General features: G+C 32.6%; 2 protein-coding genes and 1 long non-coding RNA gene across 3 annotated transcripts; all 3 read right to left on the reverse strand.

The window, feature by feature from the left end:
* Positions 1–917: 917 nt before the first annotated feature.
* On the reverse strand, positions 918–3,898 carry LOC110687180 (cation/H(+) antiporter 25-like). Its single transcript, XM_021863794.1, has 3 exons — positions 3,662–3,898; positions 2,182–3,189; positions 918–2,084 (listed from the first exon to the last, which is right to left on the reverse strand). Exons 1-3 carry the CDS (start codon positions 3,896–3,898, stop codon positions 918–920), a joined length of 2,412 nt encoding a protein of 803 aa, XP_021719486.1.
* Positions 3,899–6,132: 2,234 nt separating this feature from the next.
* LOC110687311 lies at positions 6,133–9,852 on the reverse strand. Its single transcript, XR_002504419.1, has 2 exons — positions 7,941–9,852; positions 6,133–7,123 (listed from the first exon to the last, which is right to left on the reverse strand). It is a non-coding gene; the product is annotated as an uncharacterized LOC110687311 (long non-coding RNA).
* A 496-nt stretch (positions 9,853–10,348) lies between these two features.
* Positions 10,349–14,160, reverse strand: LOC110687303 (cysteine-rich receptor-like protein kinase 10). The gene is made up of 7 exons (XM_021863936.1): positions 13,163–14,160; positions 12,230–12,370; positions 12,015–12,133; positions 11,462–11,672; positions 11,126–11,363; positions 10,835–10,985; positions 10,349–10,731 (listed from the first exon to the last, which is right to left on the reverse strand). Exons 1-7 carry the CDS (start codon positions 14,010–14,012, stop codon positions 10,432–10,434), a joined length of 2,010 nt encoding a protein of 669 aa, XP_021719628.1. The 5' UTR covers positions 14,013–14,160; the 3' UTR covers positions 10,349–10,431.
* Between the last annotated feature and the right edge of the window lie 8,132 nt (positions 14,161–22,292).

A 22,292-nucleotide genomic window follows, 5' to 3' on the forward strand; every position in this document is an offset into this window, starting at 1 on the left:
TTTTATTATTTTATTTTTTTGGTTAAATCATGGCATGGCCTCAGCAACGAGAAATAACTAGAGTCAACATAATACTATGAACTTTGTAGTACGTAATTAATTGAGATTTTTTTTTACTACCTTTGTTTCGTTTTTGTTGCAATTAGTTGCAACAAAGTGGTATTATTTGTGAGAAATAAAAAATTCCTTTATGCAACTAAAAGAAACAAATGTAGTATTTGTTTTATAATTATGACTTTCGCCTTATTTACATGGATTTGTTTGACTGTATACCTAAACTAATATATAAGATTATTGTTGTCGAGTAAAATTTACAATTTGTCATAATATATTTTTCCAAAGTATCGGTATAAACTTTTAGAAATAAATAATCGATCCCACCTTTCAATTATTCCAAAATAATCCCACCTTTAACAGGGATCTTCTGAAATTTCCAATGGCTTTAACCCATTACAAATTATGTATTTTTTAAAGGTTTTACTAGGCTATCGGAAGCGATCCATCGAAAATAGCGTGTTTTCTTGCTTGTAGTGGTACCTGGGGGTTATCGTTAGGGATATTTATACTTTGGAAACTAGCTTATGTTTTTAAAGAGGCCTATAAAGTGACATATGTGAATATGGGATGAATCATCTCACCCCTATTTATTGAGTATTCCACTCGAGTATGGGTTGGGAATGCACCTGCTGCTATCTCTGATGTAATAACAGCTGATCATTATTGCTTATCTTTCAATAATAGCTAATTGCCTCGCGGCTTCTTATAAATAAAAAAAAAACAAAATTAATAATAATAATAATAATAATAATAATAATAATAATAATAATAATAATAATAATAATAATAATAATAAATGTTTTTGGTATCATCCAAATATAATATATTTAAATAAAAAAACATATAAAACAACTTCTAAACTAGTAACAAGCCCAAGGAATAGCATGTTGTTCTCTTAACACTTGTTGTTGCACAACTAATACACATCCTAAGACATTAAAATTAGCCGATAATAAAAAATCACCAATTAATCCTAATTCTGAATTTTCACTCCAGTCTGATAACCCATCCAAAAAAGTTGGATTTATTCCATTTTTCCTCCCTACGATCCAAAGATCTATCTTCGAAACACTAGCATTCAACGATCGTATAGCCGAAACTGTTTCAAAACCATTACTCACAACAACTTCCTTGTAAACTACTTTGTCATTCATCTCATTTTTTACCCAAAACCAAGTTACCACTCCATCATCCATCTTCCTTTCCGGTATAATATCTCCCGCCTGTTCATTTGCCAAGAATCGAATCACAATTAACGACACATCCGGATGTTCCACCATGCGGCTAGCCAACATGAGGGCCTCACGGGCATCCGATCCACCAAGGAACAACATGACAAATTGGCGCTGCGTGTTTTGGTTGTTAATAGTCCGAGTTGGACGTATATCCCATGCACTTGCCTTCTTGCATGCTAAAACTCCCACGGAACATGGTGCATGAGATAAAGTATTAGCATTAGTATATTGTACCCCTGGCCTAAGTATTTCAGTAAATAAATCATTCCCAACTTCAATATATTTCTTGTGGAAGGGTAAAATAATAAATACAGCCTTGTTCATCAAGGCCCTCTCACAAATGTCATGGTACATTGTTCGACTTGGGGTGACACAAGTAAATAAGTTCATAGCAATGCGATTATTACGATCCTTTTCGTAGAGCTTGATTGCCTTATGGACAGCCACATTGTTGTGATCCCAATACTCATTTGTTTGCTTCACATGGTCGATGAACATTGGGGCGGCTCGCCCAACGAGTTCAATAAAATAGATAGCAAAAACTTTAAATGGGTTACTTGTTGTTGGATTGGTGAAGTCCAAGAGGCTAAATATGTTAGCCATGCTTTCTTGGTCGTAAATGCAGGCTAAGATTCGAAGTTTAGACTCTTGTGCTGTGTGTTGTACGGTCCTTCTCATGTTGGTCATGTATGGCCTTTTTGGATCATAAAGGTAATTAATCATAAGACTTGATATGCTTGTTGCTATAATTGTTAAAATTACCATTAATGAGAAAGACGACGTCGTCACTATCTGCATATAAAATAAAATCCACAAAGCACATAAGGGAGATTCATATATAGGTAACAACATGATTAAGTACGGAGTAGTAAATATCATAGAATCATACCTTTAAGCTCCACCAATGAATATAAAGAAGAAACTCTGTTTGACCTCGAAGGCCGAGTATAAATCCCAAAGTAAGAGAGTCTCTATATGACATATTCACAAATCGTGCCATTATAACCACTGAAAAAAGCTTTGTAACAATGGACATAACGGCCAACGATAGCACGGGACTTGTGAAAGACCAACACTCGGCCATTGCAAACACGTCCGTTTTAAGCCCTACAGTAGCATACGCAAAGGGCATAAGAATGTGATTCACAACCACCTCAGTTTGTTGAATAATGCTTGCCCCTACTGGTGGGCGGTCGGGGATGGCTAACCCAAGCCAAAGAGGGCCAACCCCAATTGTAGCCCCAAAAAAATCTGTGAGAAGTCCTACTACAAAAACTCCTAACAAAGTAGCAACTATATATTCTTGATCCACCGGATTACCTTTTGGAGTTTGCCTTTTAATCCATCGCATTATCATTGGTACTCCATAAAATACCAAGGCACAAAGCAACAATGTTGACAACATGTAAGGTATCGCGTTAATCATTCTAACTTCTGATTGCTTCATCGCCTCAAATGAAACAATATCAACCAACCCAACAAAATCGGTTATGATCACCGTTGTAAGTGCCATACGCCCAATTTCCGATCTTAAAATTTGCATTTCTTTTAGAATGCTATAAATACTCGGGAATGTTGTGATAATCATAGTTGAAGAAATAGCTCCAACAGAAGATGGTTTTCGCACCATTGAATCGTCGATGTAGTGATCCACACAAATATCAAATATTAAAATGATTACATGAGCAATAAACATCCCTCCAATTGCAATCACCCAATGCTTCTTTCCGGCTTTGGCAACCACAAAAAGGTCCATTTTCACCCCAGTCATAAATAAGAAAAACACAAAGCCAAGAATTCCTATATTTTCTATTACAAAGTTTGAGCTCTTTGGACTAACATTATCTGCAAAGGTCTTGCTCCGACCTAGGACTGAAGGTCCAATAATTATGCCCGCCTATATACACAAACACAAAGTTCAGCACTAAATTTTTTATTTATTTATTTATTTTTTTAATAACATTCAAAGGTCAAATGATTATAATTTAGATAAACTTTGACCAATAATATCTTTAATGAGCAATGATATTTTGGATGAATTTTTAAACTTAGTATTTAAAATAATATGCATACTAAGTAATCCGATTGATGTATATATTTGAGAAGAATATATTGATGTATATATTTGAGAAGGCCAAATTCAGAAAGTTTTAATGTGAATTATATAAATTTAAACCAATTGTTGATTTTTCATTTGCTCAATTGTTATGTGCAGAAATTTTCACCATAAGTTGTTTATTTAACGTTTGCATTTCATTTTAAGAATATATGATGTACGAATTAAATCTCTTCCATATATAAATTTGTTACAATCTTAAAAAATAGGCCTAGCACTTTAAATTTTTAATAAGTTAAAAACATAAACTTACAAGAATATCACAGATGACTTTAGGTTGTTTTAGAGGCTTCAAGAGGACGCGCAAAATATGGCTAATAATAAGAACCATAGACATTTCTAAGAGGACATTGGTGAAGGAGAACTCCTTATGATTGCCATGAAATATAGAGAAGGCACTACTTCCAACATTTCTTTGACAGTATATCTCAACAACTTCATTATGATGATACATCACATTAGAGCCATTGATCACAAGATTTGGGTCCATAATAACAACTTAACTTGTTAATTGTTTAGGAGATACAAAACATTATATTTTAATTGTCTTTCAATGGATAGGACAACTCACATTTGTACTGCAACAACTTGTTATCACCAAAACCATTAAAATGAACAATTATGAATACAAATTCACAATTATGAATACTATGACCATGCAAGCAAAATTTGGAGCTTAGGCGGAAAAACGAAAACAAACCAAAAAAATGAACAATTATTTTGGTTATGGTATTTACTTTCTTTCCCCCTCTTTCTTTACCTTTTGATTTAAAAGAACTCCTTTAATATTTTTATTTTTAATTTCTACTAAATCAGAAAGAAGAAAGAGGGGTTTGATAGAAACTATTAATGATATTTTGTTATTGTTATTGTTGTGGGGATGACAAGTAACAAGCACAATATTTTACTATTTTTGAATATCTTAATTTAAGTTTAAAGTATCACATTTATAGGTGTGCTTTTAATCAAACTAGGATATTTTTACATTAATTAAGTAAGAAACTAAGAATATTTAAATTATCGTCACTATCATGATCCTTAATCACAGCAATCACGTAGTCAAAGATAGCATATCATGAGCTTGTTGTACATTATCTTGTAGAGTTGTATTTCCTCAAATTATTTTGATAATCATCATCATTTTTATTATTGAATGTTTCCTTAAGCGGTAACCTGTTTTATAGAGTTGTACTTATGATTTTCTTTCAAAAAAAAAAAAAAAAAAAAAAGAATTGTAGTGATAATTTACATTTCTATAATCTCTCCCTGAAAATTATTGATTTTTTTTTTTATTTTTTTATTTTTTTATTTTTAATTATCTTTATCTATAACTAATATTAAAGTAATTATCGCTGACATCACCTTTGCCATGTGTCACCTTCTTATTAAAAAATTCCCTCCAAAATTATAAATGGCATCATCCTTTTTTTTTTTTTTTTTTTTTTTCTCCATTTCAAGATAAAGCTTACCTTTGAAAAAGGTAGATTAATTTTTCTAAAAGCTTTTATGACTAAATTTACTAACTACAAAATTCTTTTTCGTTTTACTTCTTTCCTCCTAAATACTTAATATTTTTTTCCTGCTACATTTTATCAGTGATGTTATGAGTTTGAATTTTATACTCTTTATAAATTCTTCAAATTATGTATAATTAAACAAAAAAAATACTAAACTGATACAATGCTAACATTTCATATATTTTATTTAATTACAATTAATTAGAATATTTAACATCTTTTTTTTTAGCTCAATTTATCTAATAAGAGAGATCATTATTTATTATGTTTTTTTCTTAAATTATTTATAATGCACACATAGAGGAAATATTTTATTGCTAAAATCGTGCATCGCACGGGACTAACCTAGTTATGTTATTATTTTGGCTACCATTAATTGTCGAGATCGTTTGAAATTTTGTACATTCTAGGAGCGTACAAACTTTTAAATAAAAATGGTTCCCATTAATTTACTGTAGACTATTAATATTAAGATAACTAGGTTAAAATGTTATGATTCTATGGTAGTCATCCTTAAAATGACTACTATTACACTAATGTGTTTTTTGGTTGATTTTGATTTTTTAATGTCAAAATTAATTATAAATCATGTATCTAATTTTTAAAATTCATTAATTGATTTTGAAAAAATTTTGATTTTTTTTTTAATAATTTTTCTAATTAATTTACAAAAATCATGTTTTTATTATTACTGAAATTAACAAATAATTCATAAACTAATTACCAAAATATATAAAAATAATAAATTTTAAAAATAAAAAAAAACATTTATAATTAATTTTGACATAAAATAAATAAAAAAAATTAGACAATAACAAATTAGTATAATGGTAGTCATTTTAAGGATGACTAACTTAGAATTTTCATTAAATATTACTATTTTAATATAAAGGTTGTTATATTAATAAAATTATCACTATGTTAAAATAAAAATTATTATGTTAATATAAAAGTCATTGAGTCATAAGAGAAATATTATTTTTTTTTTTTTTTTTGAACAGTAGGTCCTAATAAATTAATAATACAAACTACGGAGTATATGTTTGAAAGTTTTAATATATTGACCAATATGAATAATAAATATCACTATAAATTAGCATCACGCTATATAATGTAACATATTATTGTAGACCTGAGTTTCACACAAATTTTAATAAATGTCACTATATTAAAATTAAGGTCACTGACAACGTAAGTCAAAGAGATATGTTTAAAAAGCAAAATTATTATAGAGAGAAAACCAAAGAAAGCTGATTGTTCATATATCTCAAAAAGCAAGATACAAGACTTTAAATAGGAAATGAATTAACAAACTCCAAACTGAACTGCTAAAAATTAGTGACATGTACTTCCACTAACGGCTAGAATAACTTACCACCAAGTCACTAATATAACAACAAGCTAACAACTACTTAAGAATCCTAGGCTACCAACATTCCTAAATAATAGGAGCAGATTATGACCATGTTACTCAACACTCCCCCTTGAGTCAAAATCACATACACCCAACAATGATCTGAAAAAAAGATGCTTAGCAGGGGAAAGCGATTTTGTAAATATATCTGCAACTTGCTCATTTGTGCCACAAAAAGTCAACTTGATCTTTCAAACATTTACTAGCTGCCGAATGAAGTGGTGATGGGTATCCATGTGCTTGGTTCTACCATGAAAGCAAGGATTTTTAGTCATTGCTATTGCTGACTTGTTGTCACAGAACACCTCTGTTGCTTCATTTTGCTCAAAATTGAAATCTGCAGGAACTTTTCTAAGCTAAATAGCTTGGCTTGCTGCTACAGATGCTGATGTATACTCTGCTTCACAAGTCAAGAGAGCTACAGTACAGTCTTCTGCTTCTTAGAACTCAATGTCACCATTGCTGAACCAAAACTAAAACAGTTGCTATAAGTGCTTTTTCGATCATCCAAACTTCTTGCCCAATCGCTGTGTGTGAACCTGATCAGCTTGCAACTTGACACCTTTGAATACCAAGGACCAAATCTGAATGTTCCAGCTACATAGCGTAGTATTCTCTTCTGAACATTACAACTTTAATACAAGGCTGAAAAGCTAACTTCAGCAATTTAGAGTCCTAAGACAAACCTTTACCCACTTGTAACAAACACCCAATATTCCATTGCTCAATATAACATTGCAGCAAACATAACCTAGGCTCAAACATTCAAGTACACACACTCACACTGAAATAGACAGAAAATAAAGAGAGGGAGAACATCATTTAGTTCACAATAGAATAGCTCAATTAACAAAGCGGTAGCAGAATTGTAATAACTTTCTTGTAGAGTTTTAAATGGTTGGAAACATTATCATATTTGTTAACATACTTGCCAACAAAATAATTCGAGTCTAAATACTGAAAAGTACAATCAACTTACCAGAAAGTACAATAACTAATAATTTGACAAGACTTACGAACTATCTTCTATACTTATTCAGATGCCAGGCTAACTGTAATTAGAAAGAAATTGCTGCCCCACAACTCAATTAACTAACACCACATCATTCCAGCAACCACCCACAACCATTGTCATGACAACTAACCAGCAGCAAATTAGGCTCAAAATCAGAATAAAATCAGATCAAAACAAGAATTCAATTAGAACTAGGGAACCTCAATACCCTCTAATGAACAGGAATTCAGAGCAAAACAAGAATTTAGAGCAAAACGAGAATTCAATAAACTAACACCACATCATTCCAGCAACTACACTCTAACCAACCAACCCCCCTTCTTCAGAAAATATATATTTAACAACTAATAGAGAAAAAAAAAGGGTCGAAATAACCAGAATTATGATTTTTACATTGAAAATAATAAGGGCTTTTTGCATACTCAATCAATTTTGAATGATTTTTAATTAATTGACTTCAATTTGAACATGGAAACCAAATTAAAATCAATAATTGGACAAAAAAAATCAATGATAACCCTAAAATTCGTAGTTGGCAAATTTCAATAATCGAAGGGTGGAAGGGACGTCAGGCATTTAAACTTACCTGGGAGGAGACGTGGTGGCGCAGCGGAGGAAGATGAAGAGCGACGGCGAGGGTTGATTCTCTGAAATTAAGCCTTCTGCGTGTGTTTTTTAGGAAGAAGAGTCTCTGTACTGTATCTTTAAGAGTGATTGCAACTCTTCATTATACTAAGGGTTTTTTTTTTTTTTTTTAATAAATATTAAAAACAATGGGACTACCGACTTAGTTGGAATATTAGTCACAAATTTTAAATTAAAAAGTTTTTCAAAATAAATAACCCTAGCAAGTAGCAACTACAAATTAGTCGCAAAAATTATAAGAGCGTCGCAATTTAGCTACCGCATTACAATCACTATAACATGAGTCGTAAAATTAACAACTACCCGTGTCTTTCAGTCGCAAAAACATTTTTTGCGACTAAATATTATGGTAGTTGTAATTAGCGACCGCACAGCAACTACCGCAAAATCAGTTGCAAAATTGTGCCTTTGCCATCAAATTGCATCTGTTTATCATCTCCAAGTCTCACCACGCCTTTTTTTTACCCATCAAGATCTTTGAATAATTCCTTTGCCCTGGAAATATGATTAGAGTAGCCACTGCCAAGGAACCATACATCGTTGCATTTTTGAGAGCGGAGAAGGTGAGTGAGCCACGGATAGCTTGCTCTCGTTACTATCATCATCTACCTTTTCAGTGAAGTTTGCTTGCCTCTATTCAGCTTTTTGCTTTGACCAACATTATCACGACCATTATCACGACCGTCCATCATCTACCATTATCACGACCTCTACGTCGGCCTTGGAAACCACCTCTGCCTCTTCCAAGGTTTCCAGTATTTTCCATCTTCCCCTTAAAGGAAGACTCACCCCTAACCTGAAATGCTTTCTCTTCAGTCTTAACATTGCCCTTTTTCATCCTACTTTCATGTGCTAAAAGAGAGCCCATTTATTCATCAAAGGTAAAATTAGATAGATCCTTTGATTCTTCAATTGCAGGAACAATATTATTCCATTCATCATTCAAACTCCTCAACACCTTACTCTCACAATAGTTTCATTGCTAATTTTTTACCATATGTATATGATCTCATCTGACTTACAATTTCAGTTACTCTAGATAAGTAGTTTTGAACAGACTCCTTGTCTCCCATGGATAAATCTGAAGAATCACCACGTAGAGTTTGCAATCGTACCTTAATTTCTCTCTGATCACCCAAGTACTCTTGCTTGAGTGTCTCCCATGCTTCATGTGCACTAGTGGCTGCTGCAATTCGGGGAAAGATGCTATCATCCAACGCCAGTTGAATAAAAAACAATGCCTTAACATCTTTCTTAATTGCGGGTTCTCCGTGCATTAGGAACGACCGGTGCCGGGTTTGGTTCATTATACCCATTCTCCACTAAATCCCATAGCTCTTGGGATTTAAACATGGTCTTCATTTTAAGACTCCATAAATGATATTTTCCCCTTTGACTGTGGGAATTAAAGGCTGAGAGGATGAATTTGTGCCATTTTCAGCCATTTTGTTCACTCAATTTTGTGGGTTTTGTGTTTCACTCGTAACTCTCAATTTGGGGTTTTTCTTTTGGTTTTTTTTCTCTCTCTTACTTTCCCTTTCTCAGCTCCTTGCTGATGGATGAAAGGTGGATCGAACCTGGTTTCTATTTTTTATTTCTTTTTAAGTTTCACTCGTGTAGTTGGTAGTACCTTTGACTTTTTAAGTTTTGACTTGGTTGCTCTGATACGATGAAAACACAAATCAAAGAAATATGTTTAACAAAGCAAAATTATTAAAGAGAGAACCAAAGAAAGCTGATTGTTCATATATCTCAAAAAGCAAGATACAAGGCTTTAATTGGGAAATGAAATTAACAAACTCCAAACTCCTACAAATTAGTGACATGTACTTCCACTAACGGCTAGAATAACTTACCACTAAGTCACAAACAACAAGCTAACAACTACATTATTTTAATTAAGGATCCTAGGCTACCAACATTTCTAAATAATAGGAACAGGTTATGACCATGTTACTTATCACTATTATTGTAATACTATTATTATTATTACTCTCTTTATTTTATAATGTTAGTCAATTTAATCACATAAAATAAGAAAAAAAGAATATTTGGAATCTAACATTAAATTACAAAATAATTTATAATTAGTTTACATTATTTAATTTTTTTTTTTTTTTTTTGGGAAAACATAAGTCATAATGCATAATTCAAGGTAGAGATCTCCATACTTAGCCATGTGATCAATCCACAACCAATTAATTCCAAAAAAATTAAGTTAAAAATAGAACACGTCCATTATGAAATGGAGGAAGTATTATTATTATTAGGAAAATAAACAGACTATACTATCTGTGGTCAAAGTATGATCAATTTAAAAAAAATTGAATCACGACTTGCAGTACAACATACATCATTAAACATCAATTAGGTATAATATGCTGTTTACAAACTTCACACTATGAAAGGTTATAAAATCTCTCTTCAACTATCTATCTAGGTTCAAGTTCAGTGATTGAGACATCATTCCTAGACCAATGTGCTGACTTGCTCATCTCCTTGGAAACTTTACTCTTTATGATGAAACCTGGAGCTTCAGGCACCGGAAGAGTGACCGAGTAGCTGTCTAACGTAAGGACTACTGTTGCCATAGAAGGTCTATCATCCGGTGATTCTTGAACACATATCAACCCAAGATGTATGCATCTCATCACTTCGTCCAATGAGCACGAGTCTCTTATCGTTGGATCAACGAATTCCAAAGGCATGCCATCTCTCCATTGTTTCCATGCCTGCGTAGATTGAATAGATTCTTGTAAAATGTTACTCATATCAAGTTTTTTGCCAACTATTTATTAGACAAGAAAAATATTACTAGTAATATATAGTACTTACAAAGCTTAAAAGGTCCATTGCCTCTCCGGATTCGTAAAATGAACTGTTTCTCTTGCCACTTATAATTTCCAAGAGCAAGACGCCAAAACTATAAACATCTGATTTGTTTGAGAATTGACCGTGCATTGCATACTCAGGGGACATGTAACCACTACACCATAAACAACAAATTAAATAAAAACTTTAAACTTCTAGACAAAAACATGCATTCAATTTATTTATTTATTTTAAACTTATATTCCAATAGCTAGTAATTAAGTTAAAGGTTTGTAGTTATACAGTAGTACTCACTATGTTCCAACAATCCTGCTTGTGTTGTCTTGGCTTTGATCCACTACAAAAATTCTTGCCATGCCAAAGTCTGAAATTTTGGCATTCATATCGGCATCCAACAACACATTACTTGCCTTAAGATCTCGATGTATAATTTTTAGTTGAGAATCATGATGGAGATATAGCATCCCTCGTGCTATGCCTCCGATAATTTTGTAGCGCGTACCCCAGTCAATTAGTCCATGACTTCCATAATCTGTACATTACAATTGGTGAATGGTGATCGATGTTATCACCTAAAGTTTAACTTTAATTAATTTGAACAGAATATATAGGTTTTGAAACTAAATATACCGTGAAGAAACTTGTCAAGGCTCTTGTTAGGCACATATTCATATACTAATAACTTTTCTTGCCCTTCAAAACAGAATCCCAAAATCCTAACCAAATTCCTGTGCTGAAGTTTGGCAACTAATAAAATCTCATTTTTGAATTCTTGTATTCCTTGGCTAGAGTTGATTGACAACCTCTTCACTGCTAATTGTTGCCCGTTTGGTAGTGTACCCTATCGGAAACATGAAAATATTTCGCATCATTAACGTAAGTATAGCGTGTTTTACATCCAAGCTAGGTTAATTGTTATTTTATGGACAAGCCGCCTTGGTATTGCTTGCAAATAACTTAGTTTTGGTTCAAATTAGTCGATACACGTACAAAACAACCGTTCATTATAGTTGTGTTCCTTATTTCTTCTCACTTAAGCTAATTTAGTAATGCAATTTTTTGCATCCAATCACAAACAAAACCTATTCTTGATGACAAGTTTCTTTCCGTACAAGGAGAGAACAAACTTTCAGCTAGAAGTAGTTAAAAGAAACTAACATAATCAGGACAATTGTTGGCTTACCTTATAAACACCACCAAATCCACCTTCACCCAATTTCATCGCATCCGAAAAATTATTTGTTGCTAATTGAAGCGTTGCTAAGTCATATTGCAAGGACTCGACGGTAGTGAAATCATCACCTTCAACATTATATACAGAATCATAAATTAACCAGCAAATTATATATATCGTTGATGAAATAATTATATGAAGTCCAGATAATTTTTTTTTTTTACCAGTTTCAGCAGCAACAGAGTCATAGGTCTTTGTTTTCTTGTATTTGGTTCTACAACAAATGGCTATAATAAGTAATGCCACTGTAACGGCCACAATAGGAACTACAATGGCAATAATCGCCTTTGTTGAAATTTTGTTCCCTGCATTAAAAACATGTTATTGTGTATATAACACGTGGTGAAAGAAGCGTAGCAACTAAAAAGAAACAAATGAAGCACTTAATTTAACAAAAATAAAAAAATGATCAATAGACTTCTTCCAAAAAAAATAATTAAAAAAAAGATTAATAGACAGTAGCACCAGTAAACTATAGAAGAATTCTAGATATTGAAGCATAGGGTTAATGGGCTCTATACTTGAATATAAGAAACATAATATCGGCATTTTGGGCTTATGACAGCTTGCTTTATTGGGCCTATCTTACAAAATATCTGCATACTGGACTTTGGTTTGGGCTAAGCCTCAACTAAATAGAACTTGTTCTAATTCATGTAGTACTTGGGACATGATAATTTAACTATCATTTTATGTTTGCCAGCCTATATAAAGACAATAATTAACTTATAAAAAATTAATTTATTGATTAATTTTTCTCATAGATATTTATTGGGATGCTTCCCTTCCAAAGGAGGAAAAAATAGATTGATTTTCTATTCCTAGGTGGCTAGGTAGTACCATTTTTTGTTTGTGGGAACTTACTAGTAAATGAGTAGAAAAAATAATATAAGAAAAAAAAAAAATTGGACTTATAAACATTTTTTATCTATTAATGGTCAGACTAATTTTAAATCAAATAATCTTTTTTAAAAAAATAAAATCTGTTTGCTCAATACTTGTATGACATTACCTTATAATCTATATGTTGTTACTTAATAGATTGAAGTATAATTATAACGAGCTCGAGGAGACATTAAGATAATAATTGGACTTACCACTAGAGACGTAAGAATTCGGTGTTGGTAACGATGGTGGTTGTGGTTGTGGTGACAGTGACGGTGATGGTGATGGTGATGGTAGTGACACCATGTTAAAAAATGGGTAAACCTCATATCGAACAAAACAACTAGGTTGCAATACTTTTCCACCTTGAGTCTCTCTAAACCCGCCAGCAGCGGCCACTAAGCACGTATTACAATCGCCAGGGCTTAAGTCCGGCGTACACTGCCCCATCCCATATATTGTCTGAAAACTAGTATAGTTCACAAAATCCGTAGCAAATTTCTTTTGTGAACCTCCGGTTGCAGCTCTTACCCCAATGTCGTTGTTCATCATGTTACTCACCAGGTCCATAAACCTTGTCGCGTTGCCGGTTATACTAAGCGAGCTCCAATCAATCCTCGACGGCGTAGTATCCAAGCTACCAAAAAATGATTCGTTGGAATACCTAACCGTACACTCGTTGTACCATATTATTGCATCTTTTCGGTTTGGACAATATATCTTAGGGAGGTCAGTGGTAGTGGCCGTGGTAACACAGTCTTGGCATGAGCTTATAGTCAGATCCCCGCGACAAAGGAATTGGCCATATACAGCTTCGTTTGTGGTGTTTCTACCGCCAGAAATGGCTTGATGGAAGCCGGTCGGGTTGGTGGCGTTAGAGGTAAGCAAACGGAAAAGGGTATCGAGATTGGCTCCAAATTGGCTATTGTTGGCGAACATAGTGGTGTTTGAGCATGACTGTGCCAATAAGTTTGGAGCGGAATTAGATTCGGAAATCATCATTAAGATACTGATCATAAAGATTAGGTTGATTAGCGAAACTCGGACTAGTTTTTCAGCCATTTTCACAATTTTTTGTTTGTTTGTTTGTGTTTTTTTTTTTTTTTTTTTTTTTTTTTTTAAGGACAATTGGGTTGATCACATAGCTTAGCTTCTTGGATTACTATTTTAAACGTATAATAAGGTTTTATTTATTCGTTCCTCAAAAAAAAAAAAAAAAAAAAAAAAAAGAGTTTTATTTATTCTGTTTACTTGACTTAGGAAAACGGGTCAAACACACCTTCTAGATCAACTTAGACACTATTTTTATAAATTTTCGTTAGGAACAACAATTTTTAATATTTATTTTCTAACAAAATAAAAAACATTGGTACTATTATTTATTTTTCATTTATTTTTGGAGATGTAAACAAAGGGTAAGCGACTAAATGAATCAAATTTTGGTTAAGTCAAGGCTGATTATTGAATAGTTATTGCTCCGGATTGGTTTACAATTGAATTGGAATTTTCCTAGAAGTAGTCCAATAGATAGTGACAGTAGTGGGGTTACATTTAATTAATTAATTCATCGAGTTACTAATCTCTTTAGGCTTGGGCTAATTCAGATTTGGGGTTCAGTTTTGGTGGTTAGGTTTTAGTTTCCTCTAAATTATTAGTGCGGGGGATCAAATACACGGTCCTCCCTTCCAAATTCAGCCCAATCACCACTACATACACCAACAACCAATTAATGAGTTACTAATCTTCTATAACTAATACTAAAGTAGCAACCGCTGACATCATTCTATTTTAAAATTAGACACATGTCATGTTGTCATTAAAAATTTTCCTTCCAAAACTATATATGATGCCATCGTTTTGTGATTTTTATTTTATTTTATTAAAATTTTGGTCTATTCTCATTAACAATAATAATTTAATTTGTCTTCCTTGGATACTCTTTCATCATTCAATTTTTCTATGAGCTTTATTTTTTTTTTAATATTTGATATTTTATTTGTTTTGGGAATATTTTTTTATTTTTAATTTTAGTATAAATAAATAAATAAATTTAGAAAATTTCATATGATCAAATCGTGCATCGCACGAGACTAATCTAGTATAATAATATTCTAGATCAGGTATTAATAATAGTTTTCATTTTTTTCGAACTATATCAAAGTATTAGGTCTTTTAATAAATTTTTTATTTTTTTAATACTAGAAAAATTTAATTTTTTTTTGCCTAAATGCTTGTACTATATGAAGCTTACATTAAAAAGCATTATATCAATGTAGTCTTTAATTTAGTACTGTATAAATTTAACATAGTACTCCATAGTATAGAAAATAATACTCCCTCCATCCCTTATTTTTTTTACCCCATTTGACTTTTCACGGTCTCCAAGACGTGTATTCACGATTATATCTCCATATTTATAAGTGTAAAAATTTAAAAAACTTGATGTTAATAAAATATACTATGAGACGATTCTAACAAGTTCACGCATGAATATATTATGACTTATAAATTATCGAGAATTCATGGTCAAAGTTTTAAAAGTTTGACCCATATATTTGCTATGGGGCAAAAAATAAGGGACAGAGGGAGTAATATGTATGTATACATTAGCAGACCCACCTTTGGTCGTGGTGGGTCACGTGACCTAGCGAAAAAATAATAATAAATAAATTAAAAAAAACAAAATGATGCTTCACTCACGGGAAAAAAAAAAACAGAACAGCATAAGCAAAACATAAAAATAAAACGTTTCTCTCTCTTCGATTCTTTCAAAAATCAAAACCAAGCTTAACGGGAAATCCGCCATCGCTGTCGCCGGCGTGCCGCACCTTCCATCCACCAGCCACCGCACGAACTTTGTCCCTATCCGCACCAGCCACCGCACAGCCGCACTCCAAGTTATTAATTCCATGTTTTCATAATTAAATTTTGATTTTCAAGTTTTAAATTTCTTATTAGACATGAGTTGTTGGGTTGATTTTGTGCTAAAATTAGTTTTTTATGCTATTTAATCTATCAAATTAGTGTGGATGTTGCTTGAAATTGATGATTTGTAATTTGACTTATCAAATTAGGGAGTTAGGGTTTTTGATTTTGTTAGGAATTGATAATAGTGATTTTCTGATTTCTTTTTTTTTTTTTTTCTTTGAAATTGATATTATAAATTTATGATGGTTTAGGGAAATTGATGATTTGTAATTTAATATACCAAGTTAGGGGAGTAGGGACTTAGTGTTTTTGATTTTTTTTTTTTTTTATAATTTTTTTTTTTTTGGAATTGATAATTTTAGATAATCACATTTCTGATTTTTTGAAATTGATATTAGAATGGGATTGGGATATTCGGATATATTGATTAGAATGGGATATAGTGTATATTTTTAGTGCTAAGTTTACTATTAGTGTTTTAGCTATAATTTGGTAGCAAGTTTATATGTAATGCGTGTATATAACTTGGATTTTTGAAGCAATAGTGGTTTGCTTAACCCATGAATGAGTGTACTTGCTTTTGAAGTTGGTTCTAACTCTTCCCGTCGCAACGACAAGTGTAGAAAGAATATTTTCTAGAATGACGCAAGTGAATGATAAATTGCGTAATAGCATGGGACATCAAATGTTGAATGATTGCTTGGCTACTTATATAGAGAGAGATATGTTTTTGAATGTTGACATGAATGATATTATAGATCAATATCCAAACATGAAAACTCGTAGGAGCAATTGTAATTATTTTTTTATTTGATTGTAATATAGAAATATAATACTTTTGGAATGTATTTTTTTTTTTTAAAGTATTAGCTTTTTGAATATATTAATTATTGATTAGTATACGGTAGTGACCCAGCACCCGAAAAATCCTGGATCCGCCAATGCATGTATATATGATATATTGTTAGATTTATTTCAGTATATAATTTCAAAGTGTCATTTTATAACGAGTATTTGTACAAAAACAAAAATATTATTAGTTTAACAGTTATATTGAATACCATTAATAGCCGGATAGAGCAACATAAAGGATGGGAGCGGAGAGATGATGATATGCTATTTTTTTTATTTATTTTTTCTTTTGAGACTTTGTTGCTATGCAATGCATGGATAATAACAACTTTGGTGACAATGTAACTTCATGGCTTATATCAAATTTTTTTTTTTTTTTTTTTTTTTTTATTATAAATACTTCATGGCTGAGTGTAATTTTTGAATTTTCGATTGGACTTTGAACAGATAGTCCATAAGTATTTAGGAAAGAAGTTAAGAGATTTGTTCTTTTCATGAAATGCATGTAGTAGAAGTAAAACAGAAACACTAAGCACTTAAAGGAATATCGATCTCACTGACCAAAATTAATAAGCCGTGATTTTATTTTATTTTTTTTTTGGAAAATTCTCTTTTTGATAATACTCTTTTTTTAAAACAAATTTCTTTGATAAATTTTGGAAAAAAAAAACTAATTATTTTTGATAATCTTGTATTATTATTATAAGTATTATTATTACGAAACTCTTGTATTACTATTATTAAGTTACTCATGACATTAGTGATACTTTTTTTTTTTTAATAAATCTTTAACTATAATAAGGTTATTTTTTGTGTTTTTAACCAATAAATCATTTTAGAAGTAGTTTAAATTTTAGAATTATATTTTTTTAAATCACCCCTCCCCGAACAACAAGCCAACGCTTCCTATGCTAGCAACCAACCTCATTCCCCACCGACGCCCCAGCTCCCCCCACCACCTGCAACCCCACCCCCTTATTGATGATTTTGCTAGATTGGCCATTGTTCCTCCCCTTCCCCCGTTTCCTGACCCCCTACCCCGACACTCCTTTTAGGGTTCAAACCCTGATTCTACCATTACCCTAGCGAAGACGAGATTTCAAACTAATTGCACAACGCATCCCCATATCTCAAATCAATGAGACTTGATTACAAGCCCTAGAAATTTTCCAAAATCAAAATGAAATTTTTTGAATTGTTTGTAATTTTTTTATTTTTTGAGAAAGTTTTTTCCAATTGTTTCTGGAATTAGATTAGAATGGGAAAAGGAGAGGAGGTAGGTCGCCAGCTGGGGACAGGCTAGGCACTAGCGGGGGGAAGGGGGCTGGGTTGGCTGGCGAGGGGAGGGGTAGCTAGCCAAGCAAGGTTGACTTTCTTTAGAAAATAATTATTTCTATTATGTTACATTTCCCTAAAAAAAACCTAGCTTAAATGTAAAAAATAAAAAAAAAACTAACCATGGTTAATGTTTTTGATTAAAATAGTTACTCTTTTTTTTAAACAATAATTCAAGATTATTAATGATAATAACTTTTTTCTCAATTCACCAAAGAGAAAAATCGAAAGCTAGATGTTACCAACGAGAATTTTTCTTTATTTTCTTTGATGTTGAACCTTAAGAAGTTTGATGATGATGGATATCTAAACTTCAACTAATGCGATTCCTCTAAGTATTAATTAGAACAGGTGAAGTTGACTTTAGAAGTGGAAGAGTAACCTATCTATGAAGATCCAAGGAGAAACAAAATAAAGACAAAAAGAATAGAAGAAAAGTTCCTCATTAGAACTAAAAGTGATCCCTAACAGGAACACAAAGAGAAGCTTCCTAACAGGAGCTTGATAGCAAGTTGAGAAGACTAGCTTGAACTGCGTTGTAGACAGAAAGTTCCACAAGAACTTGGACTGCGAGTCCCAGCAAGGAGCTGGAGAGTTGTAGACAGCAGGAACTTGGTCCTGGTCTGTGTAGAGCCCAAGTATTCATACAATGCGAAGCTTAAGGAGGCAATTCGACAATAGAGTTAAAGTCTTATTATTGAGGTTTTTGTTGTAAATATGTTTGGTTAATTATGCATGAAATCTATTAGAAGCGTGGCAAAGCTTGGCAAGCTTAATAATATAAAAAGTTTTAAAAAGATAAGTTCTAATTTATGGAAAAGATCTTTGAGAGGTTTTATCTAATAAAATCTGATTTTACAAAATGATAATCTTTTCCAAATTATATTTGTCTTAAGTTTTCCAAAAGATTTTCTTCAAAAGACTTATTTCACAATGGGTTTTATAAAACGGCAGTTTTGTATTTTCTATCACCCTACTTTACATACAAGAGTTCTTGTATATAAAGGAGCGTTCATTATTGATACAACTCATGAGTTTATACGTGAAAATCTGAAGAATGCTTAAAGAGTAAGTTTGCCAAGTTCATAGCTTTGTCATATTAGTTTCGGATTTTATGTGTAGCTTTCCAATCACATATTAGAGTTAAGAGTTTGTATTGTTCTGGGCATTAGGTGAGTGATTAGCTTATGCATACAGTGTGGCAGGCTTTGAGAATGAAGCCGAGTGTTTAGTACTTTGGAAGTGCTGTGAGAAATCTAAGTCCGGGACTTAGGTTGGCTAGGATAGGGTCCAATCGAGTAGCAAGTTCATCAGTCAGAAACTTGTGACAAAGGTCTATGATTGTAATAGGTTGTAACTAGGAGTGTTGCCCTATTATAGTGAAGTGTTTGGTTTTGAAATCCCTTGGAGGGTCGAAGTTTTACTTCCAGTTGGGCTCTGGAAGGTTTCCTCGTAAAATCCTTTCACTAGGCGAAAAATACAAATGGACACCGGTTCAAAACCCCCATTTAGCACTGGTTTTGAATCGGTCCTTATTTGAGGGATGCCAAAAACCAAAAGATTTCGCACCTGTTCAATACCGGTGCGAAAACTTAGATTTCGCACCGGTTCTTGCTGTGAACCGATGCGAAAAATGGCCCAAAAAAATTAATAAAAACCTTTTAGCACCGGTTCTGTTTCAAAACCGGTGCCAAAAATGCCCCAAAAATTAAATAAAAAAAAAAATTGCATTTTTTTCACTTAAATTGATATAGAAACACTAACATATATATAAAGTTACATATTTTCATTAAAAAAGGCTGTAATATTACAATTAATATTGCTGGCTACTGCTTTCTGTTTCTGGCCTCTTTGGCTCTGGCTGGTGTGTGCTAGTTCAGGCTGCTGGTTTCTGTGCTGCATGCTGCTAGCTTGTCTCTGCTTCTGCCTGCCTATTCTGTTGTATGCAGTGTGTTGCAAGGTGTTTTGGCTGCTATGTGTCTTCTATATGCACTGCTACTGCTGTCCTGCTTCTACACTGCTACTGTTGTTCTGCTTTCGCTTGCTGTTGTTATGACTTTTGCTGCTGTTGTTTTGTTGTCTGCCCTGTTAGCTGTTGGCTCTGTAGCTGATGTTCTGTTTCCTGCTCTTTCAACTGCTGTGATGCTGTTGTTTGGTTGCTGGCCTGGTTTTGCAAAGCATGTTGGCTATCTGCTGGCTGTTAGCTGTTGTCTGGTGCTGTGCCTGCCTAGTGCTACTTGCTGTTGCTGCTGTTTTGCTAGGCCTGGTGCTGTTACATTCACAAGCATAATCAAAATAAGGGATTAAACAACCAATAGAAATATTCAACACAAAACCAATCATTCAGAGGTAAACAAAAAGACCAATATCCATGTAATCCTAAGAATCTTGCCTAACTATCCAAACAATGTGCTACTATGGATCCATCATTAAGTAAAAAACAATAAAAATTGAGATTAATGTCAAAACCAATCTTCTATTCTAACTCAAAAGATATCTAACACATTGTTCAAATTCCCTAACCTCCTCCATTTGTTATTAGCTATTGCTACACAGGTTTCATCACGAAGATCATTAGGACTAATAAGTTTAGACAAAAATAATGCACCATTATAGTCGTTATAGATAGAGAGATGTGCTTATCTTTCATCTCTTCAATCAAAGTCGTATAAGACTTTAAGAGTAGTTTGTCTACTGTTATATGACTCTTAATCACTCTTAACCTTCTTTTTTTCTGCCTTCTCAGGCTGCTTACAAGTAATCTCCTCTGTAGCAAACCCTCAAAAACAGAGAACAACCCTCGCAATCAAACACATCTTACACAGGAGTATTCTAATCAGAACAGTCAATTCTTATCCCCAAAATGCCAGTTAAATGAAGTTGAAATATGAAATTAAGTTTTCTTGCTCAAATCTCACAGCCAGTACCAAGCAAAGGCTGGCACTGCTCATTATGAAAGTTAATGATTCATATCAAATATCCTCATATTACGCACAAAAAGAAACTAGAAATGGTTACAGGCCGGCCCATGAACTATTTGTGTGTTTGACAAAAAAATTAATACTGCGTAAAAAAGTCAGAAATTTGTGGCTTTGGCTAGAACACATTTTAGAATATTTTCTAGAACTTTCTACAAGAAATTAGAACAAAACCTCTTATGGATTATTTTGAATATTGTAATTTTTTTAATGCTAAATTCTAACTTACTAATTTACTATGCTATTGTAAATTTTGATTGTTGTAATTAAATTTTTTTACTTTTAAGTATATAACAAACTAAATAGTAATTGAGAAATACAATTTTGATGAAGGCCTACGGGTCAAGCCGTGTCGTACCCTTTTCAAAACTTGGCCTGTGCATAGCATTATAGCATACACCTTTGCCCCTCATTGGCTCATGCCCATGCTATAATGTAAACATCTATTATAGGTTGCCAGTTTTACAAGTTTTGGATAAGTTACCTTAAGCCAGCTGCAGCACTCCTTAAACTAAGTTCTTTCCCAATTTCATCACTGAGGTTTGGATTGGTATCAGCTCTAACTCCCTGATAAATTCACATAAATAATGAAATTTATAAGGAGACATAAACCAAAAAAAAAAAAAGAGGGGTGTGGGATGCTTTGGCCTTGAAACAATGACTATATCTTATGATGAATACGTTGAAATTTTTTTTACGATCACAACTTTCTTCTTTTTTTCTTTTTTTTTTTTAGATAACACAGATTTAAAAGCATGCGATCTGTCCAAAACTTACCAGGCAGTCCCCATAGAATCCTCGACCTAGCCGAAGTTTAAAAGCCTTTTTTAGAAATACTTTTGCAGCATCCTTTTGAGCTGAAATTTCAGAGTTTCCCTTGGTTAGCAGCTCCTTTACATTCATCTCCAATAGCTGCATTCAGATGGTAATTAAGGAATTTTTTAAAAAAAGGGAAATAAACACACACACGCACACACACATGATCAAATTCATATAATGTCACCAAGCACAATAATGCCACTCATTAGTACATTCACTTATTAAGGTAATCAATGCTATTTTGGAAGCCTTACAAATAACAAGCTTGATGTAATATAAAATGCAAGAACTTACAGAAAAGATACCTTTAGGCAAAGAATGACTTTATTAATATTTACAAGAAAAAGAAGTGCATTTAAGTGTTTATTAGGAAGATCACCAAAGATTGACCTCGATAAAAATGCCACAGATATGATTTTATCAATCTATT

This window comes from Chenopodium quinoa, unplaced genomic scaffold (assembly GCF_001683475.1).
Source record: "Chenopodium quinoa cultivar QQ74 unplaced genomic scaffold, ASM168347v1, whole genome shotgun sequence".
In the NCBI taxonomy this organism is placed as follows: Eukaryota; Viridiplantae; Streptophyta; class Magnoliopsida; order Caryophyllales; family Amaranthaceae; genus Chenopodium; species Chenopodium quinoa.

Bases quoted from the DNA above. Each gene is read 5' to 3' on its own strand.
- LOC110687180 (XM_021863794.1), bottom strand. From the start codon at position 3,898: ATGGACCCAAATCTTGTGATCAATGGCTCTAATGTGATGTATCATCAT. The intron at 3,190-3,661 runs GTAAGTTTATGT...TTGTGTATATAG, and splicing joins AAGTCATCTGTGATATTCTT to GCGGGCATAATTATTGGACC. The intron at 2,085-2,181 runs GTATGATTCTAT...TTTTATATGCAG, and splicing joins TTCATTGGTGGAGCTTAAAG to ATAGTGACGACGTCGTCTTT.
- LOC110687303 (XM_021863936.1), bottom strand. From the start codon at position 14,012: ATGGCTGAAAAACTAGTCCGAGTTTCGCTAATCAACCTAATCTTTATG. The intron at 12,134-12,229 runs GTAAAAAAAAAA...ATAATGTTGAAG, and splicing joins CTCTGTTGCTGCTGAAACTG to GTGATGATTTCACTACCGTC. The intron at 11,673-12,014 runs GTAAGCCAACAA...TGTTTCCGATAG, and splicing joins GATTTGGTGGTGTTTATAAG to GGTACACTACCAAACGGGCA.